General features: G+C 43.8%; 1 protein-coding gene across 1 annotated transcript in view; it reads left to right on the top strand.

Moving 5' to 3' along the window:
• LOC8030213 (Na(+)/H(+) exchange regulatory cofactor NHE-RF2) overlaps positions 1-18,517 on the top strand; it is a 70,497-nt gene that overhangs the window by 44,635 nt on the left and 7,345 nt on the right. The window contains exons 2-3 of the mRNA XM_029992508.4: positions 8,089-8,343; positions 16,467-16,673. Coding sequence (XP_029848368.3) covers positions 8,089-8,343; positions 16,467-16,673 — 462 coding nt within the window. The remainder of the gene's footprint in view (positions 1-8,088; positions 8,344-16,466; positions 16,674-18,517) is intronic.

The raw sequence follows: 18,517 nt of genomic DNA, 5'->3' as shown, positions 1-18,517 counted from the left end.
GGAGATCGGCGGCCGAGTGGGCTGTCGCGTTTCAGCTCGGAGCGTGGAGCGAAAGCAGCTTGCGCTGCTGGGTAGTTGGGCCTCATGTGTCATGCGCAAGTAAAAACCTCGGCGAACATAAAGGGGTATTCACACGAGGGAGAAATCCCGGGGATTTCTCCCCGGCACGCGCGCATCACGAGATAAAAACGCGAGGCTTTTGCACATCGCAAAGCCTGACGTTTTCGTCGTGGGGTGCGCGTGCCGGGAGAAATCCCCGGGATTTCTCCCTCGTGTGAATACCCCTTAAATATCCTGTCAGTGTCCCTTTAAGGTTGAGCCATACAGGGGTGGAAGCGCTGCGCCAATTGCGCCACCCTGCGCCAATTCACTTCCCTGCGCCACCCTGCTCCAAAACGCCAATTTCAACTTTTTTTTGGTGTGTTTTCTCTAAATTTAGCGGAAAACGGTTGGCCACGGGCCACCATGTGGTGTGTACTTTTGCTTAGGTGTCACTGCGGGTGACTCGTACCAACTCGACTGTGGCTCCGAACCATGTCTAACCTCAGGGCGAGGCGTTGATTTTAGTTCATCGAGAGTGCGATGTCGTTTTTTACTACAAAGAGTTTGATATACGAACACATCGGTTTGGTTTCGGGCATAGTTGGTTGGCGCGGTTGGAGCGCGCATGCAGTTGCCCGTGGTCCCGATTTGCCGTGATCGTGGGAGTTGGTGCCTCGGCACCGGTGGGCTACCTTGGCCATTAACATGAGCAGAAGTAAGTGGTCTTTACTAGCTTTACCTGTTATTTGGTAGCCTACCATATTTGGACGCTTAGTCGTGAAGAATCGCGAGCACAGGCACATCCGTTCTCGAGCTCAATTTCTCTTATCAAAACGAAACCAAAACCATCATTGTGTGCGCGAATTTGCACGCTGTCGTGTGTTGTCTCCCGCCGTCAGACCACTGGCGAAAACAATACCCGCGATCTTAAGCGATTTGGTTAATTGGCAGTGCTACACACTTTTTTGTTTCTTTCCTTTAGCTTGGAGGAGTGGGGGTTACATCAGAAATGCCGTACAACACTCCCGCGCTGCCGATTCCTGTCAAGAACGCACCTTAACTTGCCATAGCCACTCTACTCGAATAAGTTTCGGGTATAGGTGTATCTGGTTGGGGGGGGGGGGGGGGGGGGGGGGGGGGGGGGGGGTTGGGGGTTGGGTTGGGTAGGGTAGGGTAGAGAGAAGTTGGTGGGCTTTTTGTCACGTAAGAAGGCAGCCTGCCCCGCAGGTATCAGCGCCTGATCAGCTACATCTCATTTTCAGTCTCGTTCAAACTGTCTTCTCTTAAAGCACTCCTACTGAGTGCACAAGAACTCATAAGCAAGGGTGAGGCAGTTAAGGACATGGACAAGGTGGAGAGTGGACACCTCCTGCTAAGAGATGTGAACTCTAAACTGCCCAAAGTACTCGAGCGCATAAAAGAAATTGACTCTGCTCTTCAAACTTCGAAAAAAAAATGGTGAACTTCAGTTGTTTCTAAATTACACAGATTCAGCTTAGTCACAACCCCTTTTTTTTGAACATGGAGCCTGTGGGCTCTTCTAGTCAGTGTTTATGCTGGATATGTATTAGTGGCTGTGATATCTTTAAGACAATATATTTTTCCATCCAAAGTAATATAGATATAGCTTTGTATGTTAACTTGGGTGTAGGGATTACTGTATTTTATGAACAGGGATTAAGAACATTTGTATTTAATGAAAACAGGTCAGCAAGGACTGCTTTATTCTGAAACATGTTGTGGTACCTTAATTTTTTTATGGAGACACGCAATGCACAGCACTTTATGGAGTACATAAGGTTGCGTTGCTCTTCTAGTCGATGCTTAAAGCTGCATATGTACGAGTGACTGTGGTATTCTAAAGATATAAAATACACATTTTATTTTGCATCTGAATTTTTGTCAAATGTCAGTAGCCTTGTATTTTGTTACTAAACTTGATATAGGGCTTTTTAAGTAGTGATTGAACATGTGTATTCTTTATTAAACAAAAACTGTAGTCAGCGAAGGTAGTTTATCTGACACCTTGCAGTGGTTTAGTTTTCTGGATACGTGTTTACAACTGGTCTATTAAGTAGACGGTTTTGTACTGGCGTGGCTCAAGTTAGGCTTTTATTGTCGGGGCCTCCCATATAAAGTCTATCATGACTCTGCCTGCTGCCGGAATGGTTCTCAAAGCCTTTCCTTTGCATAAATTGCCAATATTCCAAATTTAAATGCAATAGAAATAGAAAGGTGTGTATGTATGTTGCTTGAAAATTATTCTGGGATGTGCATGCATATATTTTTGCTACATTTTCACATTTAGAAACAACAAATCACTTTTAGACATTTGTTTGACCTCCGTGACCTGCTGCAAAACCTACTTCTACGGCTCCAAAACTTATTTTTGCTGCTCCCGAGCTGCTCTAAAGCGAGCGTTTTACTGCTCCAAAACTGCTCCAAAGTGGGACTTTTGCTGCTCCCAGCCCTGATACAAAAGGCTCTAGCCCGCTTCCACCCCTGGATAGAGCGTTTTCACTGACCTAATTGCATCCGTCATTTTGTGGTTATAAGCTGTCTGGCACGCGCAGTGATGTGATTGCTGCGCCAAACTGCGCCAAAGTGCTAACCCTGCTACATTTTTCTAAAATGCGAGAAATTCGCGCCAACGTTGCGCCAAAAGTTAATTTCACATAAATAATACTGCAAGTATAATAGCTCAGGCCTTGCTGCTCGGCCGGGCCATTACGATATGCTTATGCGAGTTTTCAAAACTTTTGATTATCGTCTCAAATAATGGACTATTCGATTGCATTTCGTATCAAAAGACTGATAGTACTCGGAAGTTTTGCAATAATGCTTATATTCGTCGTCTGTTCTGCTGGAAGGTTAGTTAATCTCGTTGAATGCGCTTCTCACCGTGCACTGGTGTAGAGCAGAGAAGCGAAAACCGCGGAGTAAGCATCACGATTTTGCGCCTTGCTTCACCGCAGCGCTCCCCTGTTATGAGGGGAAAGCACTCCTCCAAAGCGAGGCCTGACATACACACTAGACTACGCTATCCTGGTGGTACTTTTTTCCAATTCGAAAATTAGCAAAAATTCTTCGGTATTGCATAACTATTTATATGCTCTTTTGTATGTTTATTTATTTATGCCAACTCATTTGTTTCTATCACTTTTATATAGATCTGAGCAGATTACCGTAAAGTTAGTTCCGAGAGAACGCCCATCCAAAATGAAGAGATGAATGGTGAAAAACATGGGATGGCCTATCTTTGGGAATGCCACAGCAAAAGTTCATCAAAAATTATGATAAGGGCCGGGGCACCCGCTACAAACCACGTGACGCGGAAACTGACACTGCAGATCGCGGACATCGCGAATTCGCGTTTCACGATGCGATAAACACGCGGAAATTCGCTACTAACTCCTGTATCACGGGAACGAATACCGCAAATCGCGGACGCAGTGGATGCAAGTTCTATGGTGTAATAAACACGCGGGAAACTCGCTCTAAACTTGCCTGTCACGGGAACCGATATCGCGCGCGCAGATTACGGACAAAAACGCGGGAATCAGCTACAAACTCGTGTGTTACGTGAACAAATACTGCAGATCGCGAACGCAGCAGAACTGTATTTCACGACGCAATATGCACGCGGGACCAACTCGCGTGGAGTCGAGATCGCGCGCGCAGATCGCGGACAAGAACGCGGGAACTCGCTATCAGCTCGCTTGTCAGAGGTGCCGGTACAGCATATTGCGCGGTTGATGCGATACCCCACGGACATTGCGTGACGTCCGACGGGAATCGGGGGGTGGGCGATGTTTCGGAATTTTTATGTTACAGATATTTGGCCAGAAAAACGGAATGGGCGATCTCCCGGGGGTGGGCGTTCTCTCGGATAGAACTGAATTGGCAGGAGCAGTGGATGGATGCTCGAGAAGCACCTTGATGAGTTCGGCGGGATTGTTTTTATGTTTCGTGCACATGCCATTTTTCTTATAAAGTTCTACACAAAATATAATTGATGTTCATTATGAAATGACAAGTGGTTTGGTTTTTTATCTGAAATTCAAATCACAGTTTTATTACAAGCTCTAGATCTTGAAGGAAACATTAATTTATGTGCTCAATATTGTATTATTTTAGTGGGATTCAGTACCTAAGATAACCATTCACAACAGTTTGTGCTGTCCTTCATTACTCACCTTCTTGTCACCCTGTCTGGTGCTTCTCCACACAACTAAATGCTACTTTTCCGTTTGAGGGGCTCCCTCCTGCTGTGCAGTTGATGCTAACAAAGGGTTGTACGAGAGTGCCACATAGACATGGCCTTTTAGTTGAATGGGCCAACACATTAAACTTAACATAATGTTTGCATTATTCTGAATAGAAACGAATGTGTGCTCATGCTACAAAAGTTATTTTTGCTGCTCCAAAATTAAGTTTTGGCTGCTACAAGAGCTGCTCCAAAATGACTCGGACCAATCACATCACTGCATGTGCTGAAAGCGAGTATTCGGAAGATTTGCAGAACACCCCCAAATCAGGAGTGCACAAAAACTTGCAAGTTTCATCACGGCTTTCTTTCTTCTTTTTTTTTAGTAATAAAACTTTTCTTTACACACTCACTCCAACAACAAAATGGCGGATTGACGTCATGTGAAAACACCCTATTCCCGCCGTCGCAGCGATTGGGCACGAGCCAGCCACTGTGGAGGCATTGATTGTCACGACTCCAAATCGAATGCCCACACAGTGCTTGTGTCCACTGTATAAGCCACATTCAAATGTAGTCGCAGTAAGGATGGCAAAGCATGATGACGCAGTCCCGGGAATTGCATTATTGGCGTTATCCCCGCAACTTGGTCAAGTTTTGTAAAGGAGAGACTGGAAGAAAGTGTCCGCTTTTACCCTTCAAAATCTAACGCGATGGAGACGCTTCTGGGTCGTTCGCCTTTCGTTTGTGTATTCGTGGGTGTCACAAGTGCCAGGAGGAACATTCTCATTCAATATCGTTGCAGGGCCCCCTTTAAAGAATATGTATGCTTTTATCTTCACACACCCACAAAACAAATTCTCTGCCATACACATCTCGTAGTTAATTTTTGAAATGCATCGAAAATATTGTTTGATGGCCACTACATATCGCGATTTGGCAGTGACATTTTTGTTGTGTGTCTACAAAAATAAGTATGTGTTACTTTTTTTCACTTTTCTTATTTTTGTTTTTTGACGCATGTTTTCATTATAATGGCATGATGTTGATGTTTTTTTTATGGGGCATCTGTTTAGTTTTATATTTATTTATATATGTTATGGTGTACGTTTTGTTTTAATGTTGTGATTTCCACCTTTGTAATAGCCCTCACGGGCTGACAGCATCAATAAACAAATAAACAAACAAATGAAACATTATTTTAACTTTTTTTTTTTTAAATTCTAGATTGAAGTTGGAAAATAATATTTACGGTTTTTGGTTCAAGGGGAAAAATAGGGCATCTGGAAAGCAGTGTAAAGTATATGAACACTTCTAATTTTCATGTTCTAGGTAACGTTCCTAATCCCAAGCCTTGAAAAGTCAGCTGAATGACCAAAAGAAAAAAAAAAAAAAGAAAAAAAGAGGTTTCTTAGAGTTCTCTCCCACACATAAAAACCCTCCTTTGTTCTTGATCGAGAAAACTTATGGACCCACGCTGAGGTCAGCTGCCGCATTGTGATTGCTACACCATGAAGCGTGCAACCTGCGTAGTCCAAAACAGGCTCATCATTCTTATTCCACAAAATTTACAAGCAGTTTCCACTCTTCTACGATTCACTGTTTTGATCAAAATAAACAACTCTTAAGAAAACCGGCCTGAACCAGTACGAACCTCTGTTTGTTTACTCCTGAGCTGAACTGGACTTGAACCTTTCTCCAAAAGACATTCTACCAGAATGTCTTTTGGTAAAATTTAGGGCTGTGCATTTGATCGATTAAACTACCGATTTATCAATTAATGCTTTAGTTGCAATTAATTTTTGTAACTGGTTTATTGGCTAAAGTTTGACAAACAAAAGAAAAGTAGAAATTCACCGCTTTTATTTAGCAGATGTGCACGGGTACACCTGTATGAAGGCAAACTTTAGACAAAATTTTGATCCAAAAGTAAACTGTTAGGGCTAGATTTGTTACTCCAAAGAAGGTGGAGGAGGTAATACGTGTCCCAGCCACTTCAACACCGTGCGAGTGTCCGTTTAGCGCAGAAGAGACTATTGGTGGACAATAAAAAAATTTTGCTAGTGCCAGAGAATATCAACAAACCGCTTATCCTCTGTTTTGGCTGACGTAATAACTTGTGAGTGGGTTGTCTTTTGGCTGTTCTCAACTACACATCATGGTTGATTTAAAACTCGAAATTGTACTGCACCATCTATTACATAATCAGCAAATGCGAAACATTTAATTTTGACTTTTATTAGCTATTATGTATGGGAATGAACAAACCACTTAATCAATGAATTAACCAATTAAAGGGGGCGATTCATCGGGTTAAGATTTTAATCGACGCCCACCCCTAGAAATTTCATGTAGAAAGTTCCTTAAAAAGTGGAATGCAAAGAAAGTGTTATGCAAAAGAGTACAATGCAAAAGTGTAATTTTAATTTGCTGCCAATTTTAGTGGGCTTACTCCCTGCTGAATTTGAACCGGAAGCGTCTATATTTAACGGAGAACCCTAATAGGACCTTTTCAAAAGCCCATCAAGCAACACTGGCGGTCGCCATTGCTTGGACACAACGCACCTGATTCGATCCCCGCCGAACGTGTCCAGTACGCGCTCAGAGCACGCGATCAAGCAATAATGGACGGGCAGTGGCGCAGACACTTGAAAAGGGTCAATTGTCACGCTAAGACTTTTCAAGCTCAGAAAAGCTCTCGCATGAAGATCCGACTCGGCTCAAGACATGCTGCACATTCCGTATCTTCCAATTTTTTTCCGTAGGATTGAGTTACGTTTAAACCTGTATGTGGAACGTGACATTTTGTGCCTGAAATCTGCACTCCCTTGATAAACAATAATGCACTGAAAGTCTACTAATTTTGTACTGTTATGAAACACTTTGTAAAGTATACCTAAAGTATATTTTTAGTCTACTAATAGTATATTAAATATTTGAACATGAACATTTGACAGAAGCTAGTCTGGTTATGTGACGTCTAACTAACATCCTTTTTAGTTATGTTAAACATACTTTTAGTATGTTCGCCTTAGTTGTCAGACTGGGTAGACATGTGAACCACACCACTGAAAAATGAAGGGTACTAAAACTATATTCAAAGTGTATAGAGTACTTTGGATGTTTAAAGTTTTCTAGAAGTTTACTTTAAGTGTTGAAATAAGAGTAATAGTGCAGGCTAGCTGGTGAATGGTCATACTTTTTAAACCCCAAGTCAAGAGAGAGAAAAAGTCTTTGTGTTCTCCTTCTTTTAAAATTTGTTTCAGGGTTTTATGAGTATGACTTTAAGTGAATTTTTTGTTTCATAAGCATACAAAAGTAGTTATGATTTTAGTGTAGACTAATATATTTTGGGAACTGTAGTGCTTTATGAACTATAGTGTATGGAAGTTGAAATTTTATGCGATGCAGACGAAGATTGTTTTAAAGACGAGACATAAATCGTATGGATGGCAGCATATGTTCATGATGATTTCTGTACGGTAAAAGCTTATTTCTGCACTAACAAATAAAACAGGCATCTTTCAAGGCATGCCGTGTGCGAGAATTCGTTTACGCACGGATAATGCGTCAGATGTGGATTAGGCACCGCGTCTGTTGTACTATACACCGAGTGCGGAGTAGGCATCAGGCACAGACTTGGCAACGAGTGCAAACTATGGGCTTAGTATAATCTAGGCACCAAGTGTGGTGTAGGCACTGGGTGTGCACTACATTTAAGGAAAAGAGCTGAGATTAGCCCCTGCAGACTGTATGCTGGGTGCAGACTGTAGTCTGGAAAATACGGTACTTTTATTGTACAGTTTTTGACCCAGGGTTGTCTCTGTGACCTTTTGCAGGAATCCGAGACGGTCGAACTGCCTCCAGATGCCCCGGCACCACGGCTATGCCAGATGAAGAAGTGGGAGGACTTCGAAGGGTACGGCTTCAACCTGCATGCAGAGAAGGACAAGCTGGGCCAGTATGTGGGCAAGATCGACGAGGGCAGCCCCGCCGAGTACGCGGGACTCCGCGAGGGAGACCGCATTGTGGAGGTCAACGGCGTCAACATCACCTCGGAGACGCACCGGCAGATCGTCGAACGCATCAAGAAGGTGAGCCATCTCGACTTTATTCTTTCTTTCTTGCGTCCAGGAACGGCCAAAGCCTAAATGCTGGTACACACAACTTAATCATATGATCAATCAATTAATTAATCAGTCATGTGTTTTATTGGGCTCAAACATCTGGCAAGGCTGAGGAGGGGGTGCACATTCATGAGCGAAAAGAAAAGAATATATATAACTAGTAGCGAGGAAACATGAGTAGTATGTTTTTTTTTTTACTTTTCAATATGGGCCAGCTTGACACTCTGGCGGCCTGGAAACATTATAGTGGTGTCATGAAAGTGACCATAGCACCTGCAATCATGGTGTTCAAACTACTTACTCCCCTGAAAACTTCTATGGTTTCCGCCCTCGGAAATTTTGTCACCACAGGCAACGCTAATCCTTGTAAAAAAAAAAAAAAAAGAAAGGTGTAAACAAAATTTAAAGATTTGTAAAAAGAAAAAATCTAGAAAAATGTTGATAGCTTTTTAAAGGAGATGTGGCAACCTTCGTGTAGCGTCTTAATATTTTCGACATAATAGGGCTCCTAGGTCTCAAGCATAAAGGGTTTTCAATCGCCCACCTTTTCGACAGGTCCGCAGATTGTTTTCTTTCTTTTTTTTAAGAGTAGACGCATTTAGCGACTTTGTCACTGGTGGCTTTTCCGAATCCACGTTCATCCGTTAGGTTCTCTGAGCAATCGGATCGATTGACTCCTAACGGCGGCAGTGTGCTTCTGGTCCTTTGATTTGACCTTAGGAAAAATATTTCCGTAGCGTGACAAAAAGATTCCGGGCCAGGTGATTTAAGGACTGTGCTGGAATGCGTCTTCAACTGGTGTGTTTACTGTCCATAGTATTCCGAGTGATTCCCTCGACAAAAAATGGCGCAGCGTGAAATGAATGTTTTTTTCGCCTTTTATTTAAGCGCTATGATGCAAATATATGATTGGCTGTTAATGTGACTTCCTAAAGCGAATGAAAAAAAGACAGCCGCTTGGGCAGGCAAAAGAACGATCGAGAGAACTGTGACCGAACAGACGTGTCTATGCATCCCTCCTTCTATGCGGCCTGGGAGGCCATGTCACGCCTGACACGTGACATGGCACCCGTCTCCATCAGATACGCGAGCCCCATTTCAAGCACGTCTTCGTAGGACTGGCATAAGCTTACCGGGCGAACCATCACGTTAGCCACCGACCGTCGGTTCATCGTAGCACGTCTTCGTAGGACTGGCATAAGCTTACCGGGCGAACCATCATGTTAGCCACAGACCGTTGGTTCATCGTTTTGGGACGTTGCCGCCTCATCCGGCACCTCGGAATACAACACTGTCTTATCCCGCCTGCAATGTATTACCTCAAAGCCTTTATTCTGGTGGCTGACTGGGCCGTACAGAAAAGACGAGTTACGCAAGAGGTGCGTGGTTCATGACCAGTCGCCCGAATGGCGAACAGCTTGGTAAAACTGACTTGGCTTGTCTTGGCTCGACTTCTGCCTGACCCGTCAATGTTGCCAGATGCACGCGCGCAACACCGCCCACACCTCGAAAGTGATTTCGAAGTGGCAACAAATGACGCCACAGGAGCTGGCATGTCATGCTGTCGGATGGTGCAACCCTGGCAGTTAGTCATAGAAGTTCCGACTAAAAATTGCAGGAGGACACTTGAGACTGCTTGCGTGTAGGAATGCGCATTCCTATGAGTGGTGCGCCCCGCTGTCCTCTGCAGAGGCCGGGCGAGCGGCGCGATGTGGCTGAAAGCAGAGCGTAGAACACGTCATACAGTAGTGCACAGGAGAGGGAGCGGGAATTTCCCGCTCCCCCTCCCCCCCTCTGTCACGCCTGACACGTGACCCAAAAAAAGAGGAGAGAGTGGTGGCCACGCGTGCACCACCCTCTTATTTTTACCAGTGTGCGGGCCGCAGCGCCAGGAGGGGGCTTCTCTGTGGGGCGGCGTTCCTTGGAACTATGACACGTTGCAGCCAATAAGAATTTCACGCTCGTTTCGCTTAGCTGGAATTCAGGTGCCGTTTTAAGGCCAAAGCATTAATTGTCCTATGGTGCAAGCCGACGTTGTCAGCTCTGAAGCAGCTCCAAACGGCACCTTAAATCCTTTCCATGTGAAGCCAGCTCCCAGCTATGAAACCACGTAAAAAGCCTAGACAACAGCACCTAGTTTCCCCGATCCCAAAGGAGCGGAGGGAAGCTGATGGATTTCAGCTTCAGTCCCATTGGCTTGCGCGCGTCGACAAGGCTCCCATTGGCCGCTGCGCGTCAATTTCAATGACCGCCACCCCATCGCGCTGCGTGTCCACGCCGTGAGCGCGCCGGTAACACGAAGTGTCCAAGGTAAGATTGGCAAGAAGAGCTGGAGAGCGGATGATCGGCCGATGCGAATACGGCCGACGCAGAAGAACGACAAGCATGCTTTTGCATTCACAACTCATAAGAAGTGCTTAGGTGTACCTCGAGCCTTTTTTCACTGCTACAGACGACGCCGGCTTCACTCCATGGGACAGTTAATGCTTTTGCAATAAAATATATGAGAGAATCCGACTGTTGCTCTCGTCGTAAAAATGCGGCAAACACACCATGTGCTCCAGGAACCATAGTGTTACCGAAATGCCATAGTGTCCGACTGCTGAAGAAATGGAGGGCGGGGCTTATTGTCTTCGTGCCTCTCGCTTCGTGATTCGCCGCTATCTCATTGGCTGCGCAGCGATTGTGAGGTGCTTGAGACTTGCCACATTGTGTGCGTCTCCGGTCGTCTCTCGCCGGTGTCGTAGCAGCATTTATAGCATTTTTTTTCCCCGGTGTCTGTTCGGGAGGGACGCAGAGGCAAAAGGCCACGAAGCCTGGCAAGGCCCCTCCCTACCCCTGTGCGTCTCCTAACAGTAGAATTGAAATGTAAAAGCAGTGGTGTATTGGCGACGTTATGGAAGCATTATGGTGGTGACACTGTAGTGACGTTGTGGCAATGTAGCCTGGGCGGTTTTGTACGATTTTGGACAAGATTGTGGGGGCAGGTTTCTACACTTACCTTCTAAATTTGCGAGCGACTTTTCAGACCCCGATACAAACATTTACGCGAATTTTGAAAAGTTTGAGTGTATTACTTGTGATTACTTGCTAACAGGGCAGATAATAAAAATCAAGATGAATGAAATTGTTATTTAAATCTGACCAGTTTAACTCCAATGTTTTGAATCAAACTTTTCCTGCAAAAAGAATCCCTAAATATTTTTTATTTAACGTTTTTGCATGTGCATTTGTTTTGAATTAAATTTTTTTTTTTAAATAATCGAGCGAGAAATATTTATATTAGGCTAAACACAAGCAAGAAACAGTGCTTTCCCGAGCGAATCAGAACATTAAACTTGATTTAATGTTCTGATTCTTCACTTCATTCGTCAGTTTCGTAATGTTCTATTCCAATCAAGGCAGAATGCAAAATAGAAAGCAAATAAAGCTTTTTAACTAACTAAAAAAGATCCTTATGGTTTTGTTCTTGTGCGGTGGAGATCACTTCGGTAAAAAGTTATTTGCAATAATTATTTCTTCCACATTATCTGTTATCAGTCATTAGACAGATTGATCAATCTATCTGCCATCTTTAAAAATACCTTTATAGGTAAATAATCACTATTTTATAGCTACTGTGATTTAAATAAAATTAACCTGATTTAAATCAAAGAAATCTGATTGGTATAAAACAAATAATTTTTTTTTTTTAATTTTGTTTTTTAGTGAAATTTTTACTTTGTTGCATGTACATGCACTCCTCTTGAGGGTGCAATGAAACATGTAATTGAACTGAAATGAATTGAATGAATGGAACCACCTGCAGCAATCATTTAGGACCTGGATGTTACTTTGACTCAAAGCTTAATTCATGCAATCCAGAGCACATTTGTTGCTGCCATGCTGGATCAGATGTTTCCATACATTTTATATAGTTGCATTATTCTCATGGAATGGCCTAACCAAGTCCACATATTTACCAGACTGCATTAAAAGAATTTGTTTGTTTTCGTGTTCTATCTATCCCCCCACATCGAGTGTGCAGTCATGCAGATGTATCTAATTACTATGCATTAGAGGCATTGCATCACTAGGTTTCTAGCTTATGTAATATCGTTTTGCAGGTGTGTACACGATTATCTTAGTTCACCCAAGTTGTTATTGTCAGTCTGTATATACAATTCGTTATCAAGTTACGCACTTTGCCCACTGCAATAAACACATTAAACCTTGTTGCTCTTGCACAGCTAGGATAGAAGTTCTGCGGATGAACTTGATATACCTTTTATAACAATAACAGTCTTTTTTTTTTCAAGTGATGGAGGTTGCAGTTGTTTATGATTTTTTCTATTTTGTTGCATGCGAGGCTAAAGTTTGCATACTTGCACATTATATTTTATCCTTTTTATATTGGTGTATGCTTTGCTTTGCTGGGTCTTGATGTGCGTGTGGTCACAGGCATGCCATAAAGAATCCCATCCGGCCGTTCTCAATTGTAAATGAGGCAACACTATCCACCAGAAAAAAGAGGGGCGGCTGACCAGTAGAAAGTTTGTTGCTTGCGTCTTTTGAAGTATACATAGGTGTACTCTAAAAATGGCTCCACTTGGCTGAAGATATGTGAGGAATGGGCATCAGAAGGCATCTGGTTAGAGATACAAATTTTGTACAAGAAAAAAAAAAATTGGCTCATCATCTACTGAGATATCAAGTGAGAGCCATTGTCACTAGATCAATATAAGTTGACAAGCTTCCTAGAATGCCTAGCGCCTATTCGTGGCACGTCTGCTCCACGGTGTGTTCGCTACGTCATTGACCCAGCAGAAGCAACGGAATTGGTGTAACGTTGGAGGCACATTGCCTGTGGTGTAAAGTGTTTCTTTCGCAGATTCTATGGTGAAAATGAAGCTTGCTCAAAAAGAGAGTTGTTCGAAAACGGTTCTTCTCAGGTGCTCATGGAAGCGGTGGCGGCGGCGGCGCTAGGATCGCTATCCGCCCGTACCTGCTCGCGTGCAGGCAACAGAAAAAGACTGTTTTCTAATGGTGCTAATTTGTAGAGCTTGTCAACAGATAGATCTAAAAACGTTTGTGTGGGCATCATCATACCATCATTGTTTTGCATCATCATCATGTGCACTATTGAAGCATGATCCCTGTTTTTGAGGAGCACAAGCCATTGGGAGTGTTGTAGACTTGTTAAAATGGTAGAAGGACTTTGATTGATCTAGTTTCATTCACCCTTTTTTGGTATTGCATACCCTGGGGTGCATTCTCAGCTCAAGCATGCAGATGGCTTTTTGGTGCCATCAAGCTTGTAATGCTAAGGAGAACACTTGCCATGCCGACATTGACACCTCATACATTGCTTTTAATTGTATGTTTGTTTATACTGCAAGAAGTTGGACAGCCCCAGTGTGCACCTGGCGTCTCCTCTGTTGACGAGAAATGTAGCCAGTGCATGCAGTATCACTGCTAGCTTGGAGTCTGGCTTACATTACGTGGCAGTGATTACACGACCGCATGCCGGTACGAGGCCCATCCAGATCGAAACGGGCAGGGGCGGGGATTGAACAGGATCCCTAAGTTCTTTGACGCAAGCGTTTTGCTCTACGTGCGCCCAGCTGACCCACCGATCCCCTTATCCACTTCACGGTCGTAACAAACAATGGCTACTTGGCTACGGTTTTTACACCTGGCAGATAGGAATTTCGACGCTAAATTAATCATGATGAAAAATAGTGCAAAACACAAGGACATCGAGGAGCGAAATACACACAGGACGGCGCAGTGTCCTTGTGCTTCGCGTTGTTTTTCATCATGAACGCATACCAACTAGCCCAACTGTCCATTCTACTAAATTAATCATCAACTGACTCGGTATAAACCTGCGCCGAGAGGAGGCAGCGGCGTTTTATTTTTTTAAAACTGGCAGTGCATATTTGTGAACAACGGTCTCGAACGGCTTTGAATAAACACAGACGAGAAGCCGTCGTCTGTCATCATTTGCGGACAGGCACCATATTACGCCGCTTCCACGTGTCTGGAAAACCATAGAGATCTTAGATTTAAAAGAGGGAGCAACTGAAACCACAGAGAGCATTTGCAATTCAATGGCGGACGCCTCCTGTGCAGATTGGTTGCAGGTGCACACGCGTTGCATTTTCGCATGGCGAGGAGGAAAGTGGGCAGAGAGGCGGAAGTGGCTGCAGACGATCGGCACTTTCATCGCCTCCTCGCAGCTCGTATTAAAAACGTAACCCATCAACCATGTGACCCCAACCGAGCCGTTGAAACCCCTTTGAAATCTAAGCGCACTACGAAAAACATCTGGACCAGGTAAGCTTAATGTAATAGTCGTCTACAAAAGGGACGCAAGCGGTTCATTGTGCACTTTCACAATGGGACCGGGAATAACATCGGTGCCAACAGCAGTTAAGCGACTCACCTCCTAACGGCAACAGCAACATCAGTGGAAATAACCGCAAGCTCGGAAATTACATCGACTACATTTTCTTGTTTGTCTGCGACATATCTTACGTGGTGGGTCCCGTGAATCAAATTGGAAGCTCTGCAAGCACGTCAGAATAACGATAACGATTCGGAAAGTTGTTGAATAGCTTGCTGGTCCGTTAAGATAAAAGAGCATACACCGTGTTGTGTACTAAAGTGTACTTGCTCTATTTAATAATTTGCATCTATATATCTGTACATTAGCTGATGTGCATCTATGATTGAGAACACACTCTTGTTTTGGTTTCCTAGCTCTCGAACCTGCATGCCCAAAATGTAGGCCAACTGGCCAACTGTTCTTGTCCTCGAGCTAAACCTTGCTGAAGTTATTCAATAGTACCTACTGCTATTATCGCTTTTCACAACTCGTTAAATGTCTCAGGAAATTCGAAAGGCTGTGTCACTTAATAGGTTTTCTCGTCAAAATACAGTCACGCATTAAGGTGGTACAGTTCTGGAAGGCAGTAATTGTTGTAGGGTTGTAAGCAAAGAGGGTTAATTTTAATCAATCAATCACAAAATCTATAAATCAGTTTTTCCTGACAGAAAAACATGTCCAAATTAATGAAAAAGCAGATCATAACCATTTGGCTAGGCTTCATCTGACTCTGTCAGGCAGAAGCCAGCATTTTTAAGCAAATAAAGAAAAAGTTTTGTGCATTTCTTTTTTCTGTCTCTCTCTCTCTCTTTATATATATAGGTATCTTGACAAGGTTTGAATGACTTGGAGCAAAAGGGCTGTGGGCGAGAGATAGAGGCACTTATGCAGACCACATTTATGCATTCTGAATTGCACCCGAAGCAATTGAGGCTGTCTCAGGTTGCAAGGTTGTAAAAGCTTAGTTAAGTCTATTAATTACTTAGCCTGACCAACTGCTTGCAGGCCTGTAAAAATTCAGTTTAATTTCATCTTACAGTGGCTAGTGTGTCAAGATAGTTGACCTTTGTTTGTAAGGATGGATGCCAGGCAAGAGTGTGGAGCTGTCGACAGAACTTGTAGCCACGGTGGGGAATATTTCAGGGTCGGGTTTCTAAAATAAATGTTTTTTCCTGCAAATTGAGGTACAAATAAATTGAACATCGATTTATATCGATGTTCAACCTACGGCGGAGAACCTACGGCGGAGAGCCGTAGGTTCTCCGGACACAAAACTGCCCTTGTTGCTGTGCCAAACTCTGGTGTCGGGAAGAAATTGGGTTTATCCTGAACGGTCTTATTCGACTCTGTACTAGATAGGTAAAATGGGATTTATCTAGAAAGTTGCTAAGTAAATTCGGGTGTCGGATGATCCCAAAAAGTATCGACATACTGTCAATAGCTGATTTATTGTGACGGTGTCCACAAGAGCAATGATTTGTGAGGAAAGAAAAACTAAAGATACCAAGAAATGGGGTGTGCAGATAGTAGCAAATCATCAAAAATACATTACAATACTTCTAAGTCTCATAAAATAAAAGGGTAATTGCAAAAAAAAAAAAAAAAAAAAAAGAAGTTGCGAAGTTGAAATGTTTATATGGAGCTTTTAAGAGCCACCCAACTGCATACCTTGCTACAGTTTATATAGAAAGAGATGAACATTTTCTGTTCCCTCTGCCAGGTCCCCAACGAGACGAACCTGTTGGTGGTGAGCCTGGAGGCGGAGAAGTGGTACCGGGACCACAAGATAGCGGTGACAGGTAGCCAGGCCAATGTGGTGCAGCTGAGGAACCCTGCCCTCAACCCGGCCACGGCGGGAGACCGGGAGGCCGAGGAGAGGCACGCCGAGGAGGACGCGGTCCTCGCAGACGCCCCGACCCCGGTCCTGGTGAGTTGACCGCGCTCTCGGCTTGCACAAGAGAGCATGGTGCTATCAATGCTGTGCTTAAAACGAGTCTCCAACTATATGTTTATTATTATTTTTTTTTTTTTAATTTGTCTACACCGCTAGCATTCTATATAAATGCCAAGGCAGATAACTGTCCTTCCCACCGACGCATCAGAAGTGGTCTCGTAGTGGCAACAAGCAACATCACTGGAGCTGGCGTGTCATGCCGTTGGCTTCCCAATCCTGGCGGTTGGTCGTAGAAATACCGGCGAAAAGGGCGAACGGGGGCAAGGGTTGCCGTTGTCGCGGTTTCACGTCTGTTTTTATTTTCGTCAACCATCTGGGTGCGGAGCGGCCCGAGGCAGAATAGGCGGCTGCTGCGTCTGTCTCTGACACTGTGCTACTGCCGGGATTGCCGCAGGCAACGGCAGGACACTTCCACAACGTCCTCGGGCGGAAATCGAGGGACCACTTATGAACATACCCGTCGCAGTCGCGTCCCAGGTGCGATAGTACCGCAAACTATAGGAGCATGACCATTCGGGTGAATCCAATTGTGGAACTCCGCTCTGGAAAGAGGCACATTCGTGTGTCTATCGCCTGTGAGGTAGCGTGCACTCTGCATTAGGAGACATTATCGTCATCGTTGGCTAGCCGCCTTCATGTTTTCAGGTGACAAACTATTTTAGAATGCATGAGGCTGTTATTTGTATAGTTATACAGTCTAAGTTCGTTATAGCAGACCTTGATTTTTACCAAGATTTCGGTCTGTTGTAAGAGGAGTATGTTGTATGCAGATACGACGTTGAGTCAATAGTATGTAGAGGAGAACCAACCGAACTTAACAAATCAGTATGATATATCCAAATGTCTGTTGTAACCAGGTCTGTTGTAATGAGCGTAGACTGTAGTTTGTTCTGTTAGTAACATGTTTCCTCTGTGTTTTTGTGGCTATCAACACACGTTGAGAATCCTCACCTGCTAAAGTTGCAAAGTCTGCACGTGCGACGCATTTACAGTAATCCACTTACGTAGATCCACTGAGTCGCTGACAAAGATATCTTTATGCATTTCACTGCGTTTTAAAGCACAGAGATGATTATATCCGATTCTTATTCGAATCTTACAGCGAACAGACAATGTGCGCGAGGCGTGCTTGCAATGCCACTGTTACACAAAATCGGACACGGATTCTCGTTGTATCGTGTCTCTGGGAAGTCCCACTACTGAAGCGATCTAGCAACGTTGGGCACGACCGTGCCTCTGTGCTTATTTGGTGCACCTGCCAGGCTTTAAAGACACCATGGACTGCACCTGGGTTGGTTTAGGTTTCTCTCTGACCTACCTGACAAGTCCAGAGGTAATGTGACAAAGTAAGCCAGTCGGTTCCTCTTGAAGTTTGCAAAAAGCGCAGAAAAAGCAGTGGTGTCTATAGACAGCCTGTAAGACATATAATCCGTTTAGAAGTACCCACTAATCATTGTTGTCTCAGCTAATAGCTTCGGTATTGTTATCAGAACAGTATATAAAAATATATAAAAAAAAAGAACAGTATATAAAAAAAACATAGAAAATATAATTTTCTATGTTTTTTTTTGTTTTTTTTTGGGGGGGGGGGGGGGGGGGGGTGTTTGGCCTTGTTTTTTTTCTGACAGATCCCATGTCCATTTTGTGAAGAGCAAGTTCTTTCATACATTTTTTAATGACTTTCTTTTAAGACCAAGGTGTATGCAAGATCTAACTGCTGCTAGGCAGAGGGTTTCTTACTTTCTGCCTAACTGCAAGGGTGGCAAAAAAAGGATGGAGGTGAATAAAAGCAGAGGATCCTCCCAACGCCTCCTAGG

This window comes from Ixodes scapularis, unplaced genomic scaffold (genome assembly GCF_016920785.2).
Source record: "Ixodes scapularis isolate PalLabHiFi unplaced genomic scaffold, ASM1692078v2 PGA_scaffold47__10_contigs__length_4178495, whole genome shotgun sequence".
NCBI lineage: Eukaryota > Metazoa > Arthropoda > Arachnida > Ixodida > Ixodidae > Ixodes > Ixodes scapularis.
Note: the sequence above shows the minus strand (reverse complement) of the source record. Positions and strands in the feature narration are given on the sequence as shown.